The sequence below is a fragment of the Onychomys torridus genome, chromosome 4 (genome assembly GCF_903995425.1).
Source record: "Onychomys torridus chromosome 4, mOncTor1.1, whole genome shotgun sequence".
Lineage (NCBI taxonomy): Eukaryota > Metazoa > Chordata > Mammalia > Rodentia > Cricetidae > Onychomys > Onychomys torridus.
In genome coordinates, this window is record NC_050446.1 from 103,115,458 (window position 1) to 103,132,171 (window position 16,714).

A 16,714-nucleotide genomic window follows, 5' to 3' on the forward strand; every position below is an offset into this window, starting at 1 on the left:
CCTATTGTACTCCTCACACATTTTTGCCCTTTTTACCTCTCCTCTCTTTTAAGGACTTCAGCTATGTGCACAACAGACCATTAGAAGTCCCATCATTCAGTGATACTCTGCTAATCCCTCCCCTTTGCTCTCATTTTTCCTTTGTAGAGTTTCTATTGTTTATGTCTTCTGGTTCAGTAATCTTATCTTTTACTTAGTCATCTTACCTAACCAGCTACTAATCCTAACTAGTCTTTGTCTCTCATGCTGTGATTCTTTTCTGCTTCTTATATATTTCATGCCTAAACTTTTAGATCATATATAATACAGTTAGGATAATTGATGATTTTAACATCTATCTGGGATGATTTCTTGGTATCCTAGTGTGCTGGCTAGTTTTACATCAATTTGATACAAACTAAAGTCATCTGAGAGGAGGGAGCATCAATTAAGAAAATGCCTCCGTAAGATCAAGCTGTAGGCAAACCTACAGGGCATTTCTTAACTAGTGATCAATGCGGAAGGATCCAGTCCATTGTGGGTGGTGCCATTCCCAGGCTGGTGGTCCTGGGTTTTATAAGAAAGCAGGCTGAGCAAACCATGAGGAGCAAGCCAGTAAGCAGCACCCCTCTATGGCCACTGCATCAGCTCCTGTCTCCAGGTTCTTGCCCTGTTTGAGTTCCTGTCCTGACTGCCTTCAGTGAGGGACTATGATGTGGAAGTATTAGCCAAATAAACCCTTTCCTCCCCAACTTGTTTTTGGTCATGATGTTTCCTCACAGCAATAGTAACCCTAACTAAGACACCTGGAATGGATACTCTTTTCATGGCTAGTGCTGTGCTGTTTGGCAGTACTATGAGAATTCTACCTTGTTGGAAGAATTTCCTCTAAGAAGTGATCTTTATCACTACTTAGGACACAGATGAGCCAGTGGGAAACCGTTGTGGAATATTAGTTTAAGATGTGTTACATTCGGCTGGGCGGTGGTGGCACACGCCTGTAATCCCAGCACTCGGGAGGCAGAGGCAGGCGGATCTCTGTGAGTTTGAGGCCAGGCTGGTCTACAGAGTGAGATCCAGGACAGCCTCCAAAGCTACAGAAAAACCCTGTCTAAAAAAAAAAAAAAATGTAATGTGTTACATTCATTTATGCTGTGGGATATTTGTTTAATGATGCAGAGATGTGTTGCATTTTTTAAAATGTTACATTTGTTTAACTCTGTAAAGCTGTGTTACTTTGCCTGCTTAAAGCACCTGATTGGTCAACAGCTAGGGAGGAGTGAGAAAAGGAGAATGCTAGGGGCCAGCCACCCCAGCCACACAGACAACCACAGAGTAAGAAAAGAAGAAAGATATATAAAATAAAGAAAGGTGCTGGGTGGTGGTGGCACATGCCTTTAATCCCAGTGCTGGGGAGGCAGAGGCAGGTGGATCTCAGTGAGTTTGAGGCCAGGCTGGTCTACAAAGTGAGCTCCAGAACAACCAGAGCTGTTACACAGAGAAAACCTGTCTTGAAAAAAACAAAAAAAGGGCTAGAGAGATGGCTCAGAGGTTAAGAGCACTGGCTGTTCTTCCAGAGGTCCTGAGTTCAATTCCCAACAACCACATGGTGGCTTACAACCATCTACAATGATGCCCTCTTCTGGCCTGCAGGCTGAACACTCACTGTATATATAATAAATAAATAAATCTTTAAAAGCCAAAAAAGAAAAAAAAAATTAAAAAGCCCAGAGGCAAATGTAGTTAAAGAGAAACAGGATAATTTAAGGTAGAAAAGCTGGCTAGAAACAAGCCAAGCTAAGGCCGGGCATTCATAAGTAAGAGTAAGTCTCCATGTATTTATTTGGGAGCTGGGTGATGGGCCCCCCAAAAAAAACCAACTACAGGAAACAAGTTCTTCTTTTGGGGTATTGCTTTTTAAGATTTGTTGAGGAAGACCACAGCATTGCTCAGAATAGCAATGTTATTAACTACTGTGGAGACAAGACCATTCTGTGTGGTGTGGCCAATGACCTTGATCGTAAGGGTTTCCAGTCCAATTGATGGGAATTAGCACTGTCCTCAGCCTGATGCCATCCTGAGCACTGATGCCTTCAATCTTTTTGTGTCGTTCTTTCCATATCTTCCCTTGGAATCACCACAGGACTCTCTTGCCTTGCCCTACATATTTATCTCTCTTGATTTATTCCTCAGTTTTCATGGCACTTATTTATTTATGTATTTATTTATTTAGATGTGAGTGTGTGTGTGTGTGTGTGTGTGTGTGTGTAGATGTATGTTGAGGTCAGAAGACAACTTTCAGGAGTCAGTTCTTTCATTGCACCGAGAGTTCTGAGGGTCAAACTCAGGTCATCAGGCTTGGCTGAGATCATCTTTACCTGTTACAGAGAATATCTTTATGTGCTGAACCAAACCATCTCACTGGGCTGAGTGCATCCTTAAGTAGCTTTCCAAGAGAGTGTGCGCAGAAGTAAAAACTGTGAGGACCTCTATGCCTTTGCCTCATACTTGGGTAGAATATAGACTATTAGGTTAGAAACCTTCCCCTCCTCAAAATATTGGTTATTTCTGAGATGTTTGTTTGTCTGTTGTTTTGGCTGCTGTGGAAGATTTTCTGCATGGACTGTTTTTTTTTTTTGGAACATCTTCTTTATTTGGTCCTGGTACTGTGATAGGCTGTGATGGAGAATGAGGGCCCTGTGGATATCTAGTGACCTCTTTAGTCTAAAAAGTCACGTTCTCCAGCCCCAAGCTTTTCTTTGCATTTTTTTTTGCTTTGTTTTGTTTATTTTGTTTTATTTTTCAAGACAGGGTTTTTTTGCATAGCCCTGGGAGGACATAGGTATGTGAGCACCTGGGAACTTTGGTACCTCTAGGAATCCCTTGAAGATGCTGGGCGATGACTTCAGACTTACTGACTGGATACCTCTGTCCGAACCAGTAACTGCCTGCCTCTGGGCTGTATAATGAAAGTTCATTCTGAGCTCACCAGCATTCCCTGACTGCCCAGCCCAGAGCCACAGTTTATCTTCATTCAGCCTTGTTCACTTCCAGTACCCCAGGTGTCTATGGAAGGAACCCATGAGCACCAGCCTCCTCCTTCCCAGACTTCTTCATCATTGTTCGCCTCCCCTGGGTGGCTAAAATAGCAAGTGAATCTTGAGGATTTAGCCTCCAAAAACCCTTACTTATAAAAACTTACATGAGAGCCAGGGATGTAGGTTGGTTGGTAAGATGCTTGCCCAATGTGTATCAAGCTCTGTTTTTTTATCCCATCACCATGTAAAATGGGCACGCAAAACTCCTGTGGCATTTCAATGGTCCTTAATTGAAAAAAAAAAAAAGATGGAAATTGACCATTAGTCTGGGTCTTTCATAGAGCATCTGAAACCCAAACACTTGATAACCAAGAAGAAAATCAATCTATGTGGTCTTCTTTGTAGCTCTTCATCTTTTTCTCTTTCCTTTGCAGCTCCATCCGTAGCACCTTTAAATGTCACCATGTTTCTGAACGAATCTAACAATAGTGTGGACATCAAATGGATGAAGCCTCCAATTAAGCGGCAGGATGGGGAACTGGTGGGCTACAGGATATCTCATGTGTGGGAGAGTTCGGGGACTCCCGTAAGTCTGCACCCAAAAGCATACTTAGTTATTTCCTTTTGACTTGCCAATTGCCTTCTGTTTCAGAAGCTTTCGTTTTTTGTGGAGAGTGTTTATGATTGAGCAAGGCAAGGCATCTTTCAATGGGACACAAACAAAGTAGTAAAAATTAGAGAGGACTAAACATTCAGAACATTCTAGGGAGTCTTTGGGTGGGGGTTTCACTACCCCACTTACTCTTCATTAATTTATTGGCAGCAAATAGGTATTACTAGCCTGTGTTATCATGTGTCTCTTGTCTTCAGGGAATTTAGGCTGTTACAGGAAGAGTGTAGTGTGGACTATCCAGCAATCATCGCTTGCAGTCAGGGGGCTAAAGGGCTTAGCATCCTGGCAATTCATAGCCTTGTGGAAATGCCTGAAGATTCTTTTCTGAAAAGGATTGTCATGGAACATCCTTAGCTTTACAGAGAACAGCAAAGAGCAAGCAGCCCCTATCTGTGGAAGGGCCCAGCCCACTGTGGGCAAGACCATCCCTAGGCAGGTGGAGCTAGACTGTATAAGAAAACTACCTGAGCATAAGCCAGGAAACAAGCCACTAAGCAGCATCCTCTGTGGTTTCTGCTTCAATTCCTGCCCTAACTTCCCTCCTTGGTGGCTTGTGACCTGGGAGTATAAACCAATAAACCCTTCCTCGCCCTGGTGTTTATCACAGCCACAGAAATCAGACTAGAGAAGGTGGATGTACTGGTGTCGCTAGCAGGATTCATTCTCCCTTACCTTTCTTTACTGTGGTCACGGAAATTATGCCTCATGAGTCATCATATTCCTCTTCCATCTAACCCTGTTGGTAGACCCCAAGTTAAGTCTCTATTGCATGTATCTGGGACATCACAAAACTGCTTGGTAAGAGAGAGGGACAGCTACAGCCCTGTTCCAAACTTTGTTTCCAACCTTTGTTCCCATCATTTCCACCTTCATGCCATCCAGTGTTTATGAAAATTGCTTTTTTCCAAAAGGACAATTGGGATTTGTTCTCTTTCTTTTATATAAGAAAACAGGCTCTTGAAAACAGTGTGTGATGGGATGGAAGAAAAAGACAAGGGCTTAGACGTCAGGTTCTTCTCCATCATGTGAGCGATAGCCAAGTATCCAACCCTACATGAGAAACCTCTCCATCCCTAGTCTTGTCCCAGGAGTCACAAAGTTAACTGGATTTCTCCATGGGCTGAGTAAAGGGAGTAACTGGTTCAGATGATGTAGCATTTTCTCACAGTGGTAATGCTGAGTGTAGGACAGAAGGGTTTGGCAATTGTCCATTTCAGTAGGAATTTCTTCTTTCTCTGTTGGGGGACGATACCAGCAGACCCATCTGCATTCTAAAGCAAACCAGTGCGTTTACAGAGCTATTCCTTCTCGTTTAAATGAAGGCTTCTTTTCTAAAGGGGACTTCTCAAGCTGTGGCATTCAGAACAATGGTGAAACCTTTATGAATGACTTGGCCAGAGAGCCCAATGCACCGAGTGCCACTCACACCCAGCCATGCCCTACATTCTCATTGCCCTTTGTTCAGATGAGTCTTCTCTACAGCGAGAACAATATAGGCACAGTTGAGGCTGTGACCTTTCAGTAGCTTTACCTCCTTGCAGATGGCAAGTCATCCAGTCATGAGGTCATTTGCCTTGCGCCCACACTGGACTTCGTGCCTTGTGACGATAACCGGGCGAGTGGGTCACATTACTCTGAGAATGTTGTAGGCTGCAATATGCTTCTGTCTCCTGACTTGAACCTGGAGGCAAAGAGGGTCTCCTAAAGAAGGCACGGAGGGCCTAACCAGGCTGAAGTGACGGTTACAATGACCTGGGCATATGTCGCCTCATTTCTAGGACACCCTTCATCTTGTAAGGCTGGGACAGTGTCGGCCTCTCACGGCTGTCCTTTCGTTGACACTTTTAGCTACTTCTTCTTACGTAAGGCCGGAAATCGGACACTGCTGAAATTTCTGACCTAGCTATCCTGGAACTTACTCTGTAGACCGGGTTGACCTTGAACTCACAGAAATCCTCCGGTCTCTGCCTCCTGAGTGCTGGGATTAAAGGTGTGCTCGACCACCAACCGGCTCAAATGTCCTATTTCTTTATTGGCAGAAAATAGTGACTGCCAATGGCGACTTCTGAGTACTCTAAAAGCCAACCAATGCCTGGTCATGCTGTCCGCCTCTGGCATGAGAGGAAGCTACTTTTCTGGTGAGGCCCTTTTGAGCTGAGGTGGGTGAAGGTCAATGGTAATGAGAATGTTGTGAATGGCGGTGGTCCGGTGGTCTGCTACATGGAACATCAGCAATGCTCAGCTGTGTTCTGTATCCCCAGTGCCCTTTAGGATGGTGCCCTCTGTGGTGAGAATGGTGTGGGCAATTAGAGAAAGAAGCTTCTGGTCTTTACTGGTTGGATATTTCTTATACTTCAGTAAAGTGTTTTGTTGTTGTTACCATTTTTGTTTTATTTTTCTTGCCTTCCAAATCAGAACTCAAAGTACAAAAGTGAGGGGCAAATTCTTTTTTTTTTTTTTTTTTTTTTTTTTTATGGGCAAAGGTATCTTTATTCTGAAAAGAAAATTTTGGGTTAATTGTCAAATTCTAGGAAAGGCTATATCCTTTGTTTTCCAGTCTGTGTATAATGCCAAAGTTCAGGGTTTATCTCAAGTCCTTATTCAAGTAGTCTTTGAAACTGGATCATCTCAGCTAGCCCTCTCAGAATTGCTCTGAGTACTTTGTAGTCCAAAGCTGATCTGTAGATGATGTTTGTCAGCTTTAGTGATATCATTATTGTTGTTGTGGGGCCCAATGTGTTCTCTTTCAGCCTGGAGTCTTATCCATCTGTGCACTGTCTGAACACGGGTCCTTGCCCTTGCTTTGGAGGCATCTGTGATGCTAGGGCCCAGTGTGTGTAGCCTGCTGTAGCATTGAAACCAGCTGGAGAACGTGCCTCTGAGTGGGGATTCTAGCTCTAATGCTGGCTTAATCTGTGTTTGTAGTGGGTAGAGATTTTAGACCAGATGGAAGTCCCTACAGAGATAATTGTGGTCTTAACAATGGGATTGGGCTTTAGGTGTATAGCTTACTTAGTAGTAGGGTGCTTGCCTTTCATGCACAAGGACCCAGGTTTGATCCCCAGAAGCCTGCTCCTGAGTTTGCCAGTGGCTGCCAGGGCAGCAGAGATGTGTCTGCATGTTGACATGCTCCCTACCTCTTCCCTTTCTTCTCTCTGTCTCTTTCTGTCTCTCTCTGTCTCTCTCTCATCAGAAGGGCAGGGTATTAAAGAGGGTATAATTTTTTAGGCCTGAGAAATAGTCAGTGTTCTTATGAGATGGCTAAAGGTTCTAAGCCACTTCTGAAACCCGTGAATCAATCAAGAATGGTTCTTGGATTAGAGGAGAATCTTACTATGGAGTAATGGATGATCTTGGATGTCCTGCTTTGAGAAGCTAGACAGTTTAATTTCCTCCGCTGCTCTAAGGCTTGCAAGATACCATGAGACCGATGCTGAAGGAGGGCCTCACAGCTATAGAGGAGGGAGACCTGAGCACAGCACCTTGATGAACACAATTCAAGACACTAAGAACCACCGTTTATTTATTTATTTATTTATTTTGCCAGGCTGCGAACTGTTTTCTAAAAGGGACTTGTTTAACTCCTACAGAAGTTTGTGAAAAAGAGTCCTCTCAGTATTTACCCGAGGAAACAGTCTTAGCAGTGTCGAGTGACTCACCCAGAGCCACAAGCTTGGGACTGGAGATGTGGGGATAAGAACCAGGGCCTGGCTGACTGGAAAGCCAGAACTTCTCAGAGCCCCGGGTTACTTCCTAGTAGCCATTGGCTCTCTTCATACTTCAGAATCGCACACTCAGCTCCATAGTGTGGTCCCTCGGAGTCATGATAGGAAGATATGGGCTGGTCATCGGAGCCTTGAATCTGAGCACTTTCCCAAGTGACCTTTGTTACTTCTTCCCTCCTTGAAGCTATTGCTCTTGGGGCTAGAAATGGGCCGTGTTCTTAGACACAGTTATTGCTTACAGGGAGTGAATTCTTCAAGAACATTTGGTGATGTTAAAGTCATTTGATAATCATAAAAAAAAAAAAAATACCATAGTTGCCCTGTCTTAACTTCAAGCCACACCCACAAGGAAAAAAAGAAATTGTCTTTTCCAGAGATGTGCTGTTACTTTCTTGTCCCCAAAACTCTATAATGTCATTTTTAAAAATAATTATGAGAAATTGCATTCAAATGCCATAGCATAAATTGGGCTTCATTACCTGAAAAATGTTAATAGATTTTTGAAAGCTCATTAAACAAGAAATATGCTGTTAGCCCATGGCACACATCTCATGAGCAGACCCCTGCATGCTGGGAAATGGCTCTGCTCTGCACCCTGACAACCCCAGAGGATATGTGTGGTCGATACTTAGTAATTCATTCTTATCAACTGCACAGTGTCCAAACTCAGAATTAAAAGAAGTGTCACACTTGCTGGCCTAGACCCTGTTCCATGTGCTTTTCCCAGGTTAGCTCTTTGCCTGTATTAACTCCTGTTGGGAACAGAAGGTGGAAATGAAAAATAGTTTCTCTGGGTTTTCATAATGAACTATAGGCCCTGAGTAAGTGTCATTATAAATCATAATTGGTCTGTGGCTTGTACGTCTGTGCACTCAATATCACAGATTGAAAATATTCAGAAAACAAATCATGCCTGTTAGCAAGCATTTTATCTTCCTAGCCAGGCATGGCCGGTCTGTAATCCTAGCACTTGGGAACTGTGGTTATAAAACTGCTGTCAGTTCAAGGTCAGCCTGGTCTACACAGTGAGTGTCTGGCCAGACAGGTCTACATAGTGAGGCTCTAGATCAAAATATTTGCTTTTGTTGTTGTTTTGTCTGAGACAGGACCTTATTAAGTAGCCCTAGCTGGCCTGGAACTTTGAGCTATCCTCCTGCCTCTGCCTCCTCATTGCTGAGATTATATACGTATACACCAAGCCTAGGTTGGTTTGGTTTGTTTGAGTCTAGGAATGTATGTCAGTTCTAGAAAACATGTTCAGCATGCATAAGACCTTGGGTTTCTTCATAGGACCAAAAAAAAAAAAAAAAATAGCATTAAAAATGTTGTGCCAGGCAGTGGTGGCACACGCCTTTAATCCCAGCACTCGGGAGGCAGAGCCAGGTGGATCTCTGTGAGTTTGAGGCCAGCCTGGTCTACAGAGTGAGATCCAGGAAAGACACAAAGCTACACAGAGAGACCCTGTCTCGAAAAAAAACAAACAAAAATGTTGTTTGGGCCAGGTGATTGTAATGCACACCTTTAATCTCAGCCTTTAGGAGGCAGAAGCAGGAGAATCTCTGTGAGTTCAAGGCCAGCCTGGTCTACAGAGTGAGTTTCAGAACAGCCAGGGCAGTAACAGAGAAACCCTGTCTCAGGAAAAAAAAAAATCTTTTTTTGTTTGGGTCATTATTCCCTAAACAATCTAACAACTAGCAATACAATATGAATAACCACATTGTTATAAGTAATATAGCAGCTGTTAACACTTGGGTATTATAAGTTATCAAAGGAGTTACACATGCCCACATGGGTTGGGAACTCTCACAAGGCCCCACTCCTAAATGAAGAGCTACAAGCAATTAACAGTTGCTGAGAGAGGGAGAATCCGTCCTCTCCAGGGAGGATGAGCCCCACGATAGGTTATCCAATCCAAGTGGTCAGTCTTAAATACATATCCATATGAGCAACACTAAGTGGGTTAAGAGAGTTGTATTTACATGTAAGTGTGTGACAATGTTAATTAATGAAGAAGAGATTATGAATTTGAAAGGGAGTGGAGGAAATTATTAATACTCAAAATTATGAAATTCTCAAAGTATTTTAATTTTTCACAAAAGAATTTACAGTGGGTTGTATGCAGATACTGTGTCTGTGTATGCATACTGAGGATGAAACCCAAAGCATCACTTCAGCTAAGCATGTACCCACCACTGAGAACACACCTAGCCCTTTTGTGTGGGAACCAGCCCTATACAGATTCCAAGGAAAAAATGTACTGTTACATTTCTTTTTTTAAAAAATTTCATTATTGTTAGGCTTTATATTGGTCTAAGTGTGTCATTTTTTCCTACTCGTGTGTTTCCTTTTAATTTAAAGGTAATTTCTCTTATAAATGATGTATCACGTTTGAGTCCTTGTAGGAAAAAACAGTATACAGCCAGACTCAGGCCCAGTTCCCTTTTCAGCATGAAATCTTTTGTTTTGTTTTGTTTTTGTTTTTGTTTGTGTTTGTTTGTTTTTTTGAGACAGGGTTTCTCTGTGTAGCTTTATCCCTGTCCTGGATCTCGCTCTGTAGACCAGGCTGGTCTCGAACTCACAGAGATCCAGGTCCATGGAGGTCAGTTAAGGCTGTTTCTCTCCCTGGGTCTTTATGACTCACGGTTGTATGACAATGGTATTAAAAACAATAGCAGTAAAAGGAAGCCAGGCTTCAAAACTTTCACAAATTGGGGCTGGAAGCCGGGCAGTGGTGGCACACACCTGTAATCCCAGCACTCGGGAGGCAGAGGCAGGCGGATCTCTGTGAGTTCCAGGCCAGCCTGGGCAACAGAGTGAATTCCAGGAAAGGCATGAAGCTACACAGAGAAACCCTGTCTCGAAAATACAAAACAAAACAAAAAAACAAATTTGGGCTGGAGAGATAGCTCAGAGGTTAAGAGCACTGGCTGCCCTTCCAAAGGATCCAGGCTCAATTCCTAGCACCCACATGGTAGCTCACAACCATCTGTAATTAGAGTTCTAGGAGACCCCACACCTTCTTCTGGCCTCCATGGGTATCAGGCATGCATGTGGTATATAGACATATATGCAGGCAAAACATTCATGTGCATAAAATAAACAAATCTAAAAAAGATTTCAAACCTCACAAATTGTCCATTTGTCAAGCAGAAGGGGAAATGCAATCATTCCTCCTATCTACCCAACTAGAGAGTTTCCTTAGAATCACCAGAACCTCAGGGAACAGAAGCTTGGCTAAACCAAGGGTGGTTAGCAGGTACAGAGTGCCCAGGAACAGTGTGAATCTATGGCAGTGTACCAAGGATAAGATTTTGCACATGAGATCACAAGGGTTCAGTCTTGCTCTTGACATCTAAGACAGCAGTTCTCCACCTGTGGATTGTGACCCCTTGTGGGGAGTCACATATCAGATGTGACCCCTTGTGGGGAGTCACATATCAGATATCCTGCTTATCAGATATTTACATTGTCATTCATAACAGTAACAAAATTACAGTTATGAAGTAGCAACAAAATAATTTTATGGTTGGGAACTATATTATAGAGTTACAACAGTAGGAAGACTGAGAACCACTGACCTAGAAGCATCCACTACATGTCCCTCTGTTCCAGAAGTTTCTGAAGTGACTGCTCCAAGTACCATGCCTTCAGGACCTTAGTTTCCCAGGGCCCCCAAGGCTGGAGATTGAGGTCATACCCATCCCCACCTCCATGACCCACCCTGTAGTGCCACCCACAATGGCTGTCATGAAGAAGGAACTTTGTGGAGACATGACCTCTGTGCATGGAGAATGGGTGGCTTCCCTCAAGAGGAACTGTGGGCATGTGGGTAGCTGTCTAGTGAGGTCCCCACATGCCTCAGCGTTTCATTTCCCTTTTTCTTCTCTGTTACCAGAAAGAGCTTTCTGAAGAAGTTGACCAGAATGGTAGCTGGGCTCAGATTCCTGTCCAAATCTACAATGCCACCTGCACAGTGAGGATTGCGGCCATCACTACAGGGGGCGTTGGACCTTTCAGTGAGCCAGTGAAAATAATCATTCCTGAACACAGTGAGTCGGGACCCTGTTGGCTGCAGAATGTGGCAGTCTAAGTAGCTCACAGACTGCCTACTTGGGCCCAATGAGAGGGTAGCTGATTGACAAGTATAAAATAAGAACCAAAATGCATTGTTGCAATTATAAGGAACTTTAGAATACACTCCAGAACCCCTGTACTCTCGCCATTACGGTTAACACTAATAACTTAAGAAGCAGATTCGTCCTTTCAGAATACTGAGTTGGACGTTAGCTGCAGAATTTAGTTTAAGGCACATGACACTGCATTGTGGACAGGCAATACTGCTAGTCCTTCAAGGCCTCTGACCGACACTGTTGGCTTGCCTCACTCGTTTCTGCTCTGTTTGAAACTGCTGTCGCCCTGTTTTCACCCATTCAACCCTTGGGTAATGTGCTCAGTGGCTTGGTCTGCATAGAACATCAAGTGTTTCCTTCAGAGGCCGTCCTCATGCAGCCCTGACTAGCTGAGCTAAATGCCCAACCATGCATATTAGCTCTTGCCTATTACTGGAATGTTCTTTGGCAAGGAGCCATCATGATGCTTTACACGGCCCAAATGCTGTTCATGCTTCTGTAAATCAGGGGAGTCACCTTTGTCCTGACTCCAACCCATCCTAGGTGGTTTGGGATGAATCCATTGTTGTAAACTCTGTGCCCAGCCAGAGTCTCTTCCAGTCTGACTTACTCATTTACAAGTTCTTGCCAAACATGGCCTTTGCACCCAATAGCAGATGAGACTTGAGAGCAGATGACTCATTTGTGTCTGTCTCTTTCCCAGTGATCCCCAAGCAGGCTGTCCTTTTCCTACTAAATAGGAGGTAGATTACCTTCCTGCAGCAGTAAACCCTGTTCCTGGGAACACACTTAGTGGTGGTGGAGAGACTGTCTGCCTGGAAGAAACTCAAAGACAGTGAGATTCTGATGCAAAAGGGCAGCTTTACAAACCAAAGTTTAGAGCAGCAGTTGAGAACACTTGCTGCTCTTGCAGAGGACCAGAGCTTAGATCCCAGCACCCGCATCAAGCAGCTTAAAGCTCCAAGCGATCTGATGCCCTTTTCTGGTCTCCATGGGGATCCACGTGCATGTACATTCCTACATGCACACATTGGCAAATATACACATACACATCAATAATGGCCCATCCTTCTTAAAAATCAGAATTTATGACCACAGAACTTCCATATTTATGTGTAATAAACTGTAAAAGATTTTAAAGGTTTGCTTCATAGACAGAATTACCTGTAAAAGTGCCTGTTACTACATTTAGCCGTTATGACTAGCTGGCTAAATAACACCAGCTCCCAGCAATACATTTAGAATTTTGGTTCCCCTCCTATGAGAACTGTCATTGCACGAAGTTGCCTCTGGTCACCATGAGCGACAGCAGTCATGTCACGTGTTTCCAAGCTTGTGGGTGAACGACCACCATACCTGTCATTCAGTTCACACAGTTGGCACAGACACATGCCCATGTGACTTCCTTGCCTCCCTGTACCAAATCCAAGTGACTTTTACAAACATGGATAGTTGACAGAAGGAATTAGTGAGAAAATGTGAAAAGGTAGCAGGAGGTGTTGGAAGGGAAGTGTGAATCGGAGGTAAGTGGAGTGTGGGATGTTGGCTCCGCTGTCATTTGATGAATTTACTGGCATGAACATGGTTGTGAATGTGTTTACATAAGCCCACTGATGTGACAGAAACACTAAAAGTGTCCCAGTTAAAGGGACACCTGCAAAAAACCAAAATCATAAACAAGGCAAAACAAAACAAAACAACTTTACATTAGAGGCTGGGTCTGCGTAGCTCAGGGGTACAGCACTTGCCTAGAATTCACAAGGCCCTGGGGCGCCATTCCAGTACAACAGCAAAACCTTCACATTAAAGAAATTCAGAGAAGTACCTTACAACACCAAAAGCAAGAAGATAAAATGTTAGAATTACAATCCAACTTGGAAAAGCACGTGACAGGTCTCTATAACACAGAGAAGGTATTTTTCTTGTGCTCAGTTGATTGGCTAGAAGATAAACACTGTTTAGATGTCTCGTGACCTTTTCTTTTTCAGACAGAGAAGGCACTTTTCTCTTACTGTTTTGACCTACTTTGTACCAGCCAGGCGTTATTTTTTAATTGGCAAGTGAAAGTTATATATGTTTGTGGTCTTTGATGTGTTGTTTTGACAGGCATTTACTGTGTAGTGAGACAATAAAACTAGTGTCATTGTTCCCTTAAATTTTATTTCTTTAATAATTTACTTAATTTTATTTTCTGTACATTGGCATGAGGGTGTCAGATCCCCTGGAACTGAAGTTACAGACAGTTGTGACATGTTGGTGCTGGGAATTGAACCTGGGTCCTCTGGAAGAGCAGCCAGTGCTGTTAACTCTACCACTGAGCTAAATCCCCAACCCCATTTTGTTTATTTTTAATTGTGTGTGCCTGCTTGTCTGTGTGTGCACCATGTGAGAGCGATGCCCTTGGAGACCAGGGGAGGATGAGGGAACCCTTCAAGCTGGAGTTTCAAGCAGTTCTGAGCCACCCGTTGTAGGTACTGGGAACTGAACCTGGGTCTTCCGAAAGAGCAGCGAGTGCCAGTAACCTTTGGGCCATCTCTCCAGCTCCTAGTTTCATGGATAATTGTGACTCTGCATCATTTCACCTTACACAAAGTGAGAACAACCTGCATTCACCAATCACAAGGAGTTAAAGAATTGCAAGCTGATATATCCTATGTATTCTGAATCCCAGAGTAGCAGTTCCAATGAACGTGTTTGGATTTGTTCCAGGCAGGGTAGATTATGCGCCCTCATCAACTCCAGCACCTGGCAACACAGAGTCCATGCTCATTGTCCTCGGCTGCTTTTGTGGATTTATTTTAATTGGGCTGATTTTATATATTTCTCTGGCCATCAGAAGAAGAGTCCAGGAAACAAAGTTTGGGTAAGTTTTCCACTTAAGAACATCAACCATGAGCAGGCATGGTGGAGCACACCTTTAATCCCAGCAAAGGCAGAGGCGGGCAGATCTTTGTGAGTTTGAGATCAACCTGGTCTACATAGAGCTGGGGTGGGGGAGACCCTGTCTATAAAAAGAAAAAAAATTAACCCTGTGGTGTTGGTGCAGTTGTTATAACGGATGATAGCAGCTGTCTGGCTATCTGCCTTGTCCTATCTTATGCAGGCCCTGGAGCCAGGTGACTTCCCTACTTAGAACAGTTTCTGCAAAGTCAGCAACTGTAAGAGCCAGCCCTACAATGGGCTCTTTTACAGAGAAGAGCCTCAGTAGAATATGCTATGCAAGCTGGGAAATGTTGAATGAGATGCTTTAAAAATGACCCCAATTATTAATTATTGTGTGTGTGTGATATAAGCACATGTATACACATGTATGTGCATCTGCACTTTCCTGTGCATGCCTGTGTGGAGGCCCGAGGTCAACACATCAGGTGTTTTCCTCTGTTGACCAGCACTTTTTTTAAATTTAAAAAATTTTAAAAAGGCTTTTTTAAAAATTTCTGTGTCTGTGTGTGTGTGTGTGTGTGTGTGTGTGTGTGTGTGTGTGTGTCAGGCTTGGCAGCAAATGCCTTTACTCACTGAGCCGTTTCACAGGCCCTTCCATGTATTTTTTGAGACAGGCTCTCTCATTAAACCCAGGCCTTTCCGTTTTGACTAAACTGGCTGACTGGTTAGCTGGGGAAGTTCTGTTTTTCCCTCTACCTCCAGCACTGGGGCTACAAGCATACACCACCATATTCAGCTTTTATGTGGATCTGGGGGTCATATCCACATGCTTGTACATCAAGCCCTTTACCACTGAGCCATCTCCCTTATTTTTTTTAAGGTACAGCCCAAACATCCATAAACTAAAAATATGAACCATAAAATGGTTCAATGGGAAACAGAGTGTCAACTTGATTCTACCTTTGGAAATTTTGTTTCACACACAAAATGATTACAAGTATTATATACCTTCATGCTGTGTGTGAAGTAGGTGTGAAATGGGTATGAGCTTCATATTTAGATTTGGTTCCAAGATTCCAGAATCTGAAAAGGTCCTGAAGTTCCTAACACTTCTGATCCAGTCAATTTTAGAGAAGGATGCCCTGCCTGTATGTAGAGGGGATACAGGGACCGTCACCAAGGTATTAGCATCCCTGGGTGGTTGAAGGTGGCTTGCCTCTTGCTTTTTATGTCTTCTTTCCATCCTTCTTCCTTCCCTTCCTTCTTCCTTCTCCTCCATTCTTTGGCTAAATTTTCACATTTTCTGTAATTATCCATTTCAAAGAGAGACCGTTTTGTATTCGAACATTGCAATTTAAAGTCCTCTTTTCCTGCCCCAGTTCTGTCCCTGTAAACAGCCTTTTAACATTGCCCGGCTTCCTCGCCATTGTCCATCTCTCAGTGGACTGCGAGGTCATTACCAATTCTAACGGCTGTAAGCCTGAGTTAAAAATTACACTTAAGAGATGCTGAGTCAGGATGGAGCAATGGCTCTGCAGCTACAAGCACTTGCTGCTCTTGCTGAGGACCTGAGTTCAGTTCCAAGCACCCATGTCAAGTGGCAACAACCACCTGTAACTCCAGCTCCAGAGGGTCTTAGCCCTCTTCTGGCCTCCTCAGGTACACGTAAACACATATACATACGATTTTTTTTTAAACATCAAAAAATGAACCTTAAAAAAAGGCTTGCTGGGCCTGGAGCAATGGTATACATGCAGGCAAAACAATCAAACACATAAAAATAAGTAAATATCTTTTTTTTGTTTTTGTTTTTCGAGACAGGGTTTCTCTATGTAGCTTTACACCTTTCCTAGAACTCACTCTGTAGACCAGGCTGGCCTCGAACTCACAGAGATCTGCCTGGTTCTGCCTCCTGAGTGCTGGGATCAAAGGCATGTGCCACCATTGCCCGGCAGTAAATATCTTTAAAAATGTAACAGTTATCCTTTGTTTTTAAGATATTCACATGCATAACCATATATGTATGTAAAGATGGTATGGGGCTTGAATCCAGGGCCTTGGCCATGACATGGATACCCAGTCCTTTTCTATGTCCTTCATGATACCTGGGCAGAGATGTTTTGTTATTACCAGATAGACCTAAAATAGATTCAAGGAAAGTGATCTATTTCTCCCAGTGGAAAATGGTTTTTATGGCTTTTCCCCATTGTAGTACTGGGAATCGAACCCAAGGCCTCAACACCTGCTACACAAGCATCTACCACCAGGCTGCATCCCCAGCAGGGA

The 16,714-nt window shown here is 43.5% G+C and overlaps 1 protein-coding gene across 1 annotated transcript in view; it reads left to right on the plus strand.

The window, feature by feature from the left end:
- The window catches only part of Mertk (MER proto-oncogene, tyrosine kinase), a 102,778-nt gene that overhangs the window by 60,126 nt on the left and 25,938 nt on the right, over positions 1-16,714 (plus strand). The window contains exons 8-10 of the mRNA XM_036185342.1: positions 3,452-3,603; positions 11,311-11,464; positions 14,255-14,408. Coding sequence (XP_036041235.1) covers positions 3,452-3,603; positions 11,311-11,464; positions 14,255-14,408 — 460 coding nt within the window. The remainder of the gene's footprint in view (positions 1-3,451; positions 3,604-11,310; positions 11,465-14,254; positions 14,409-16,714) is intronic.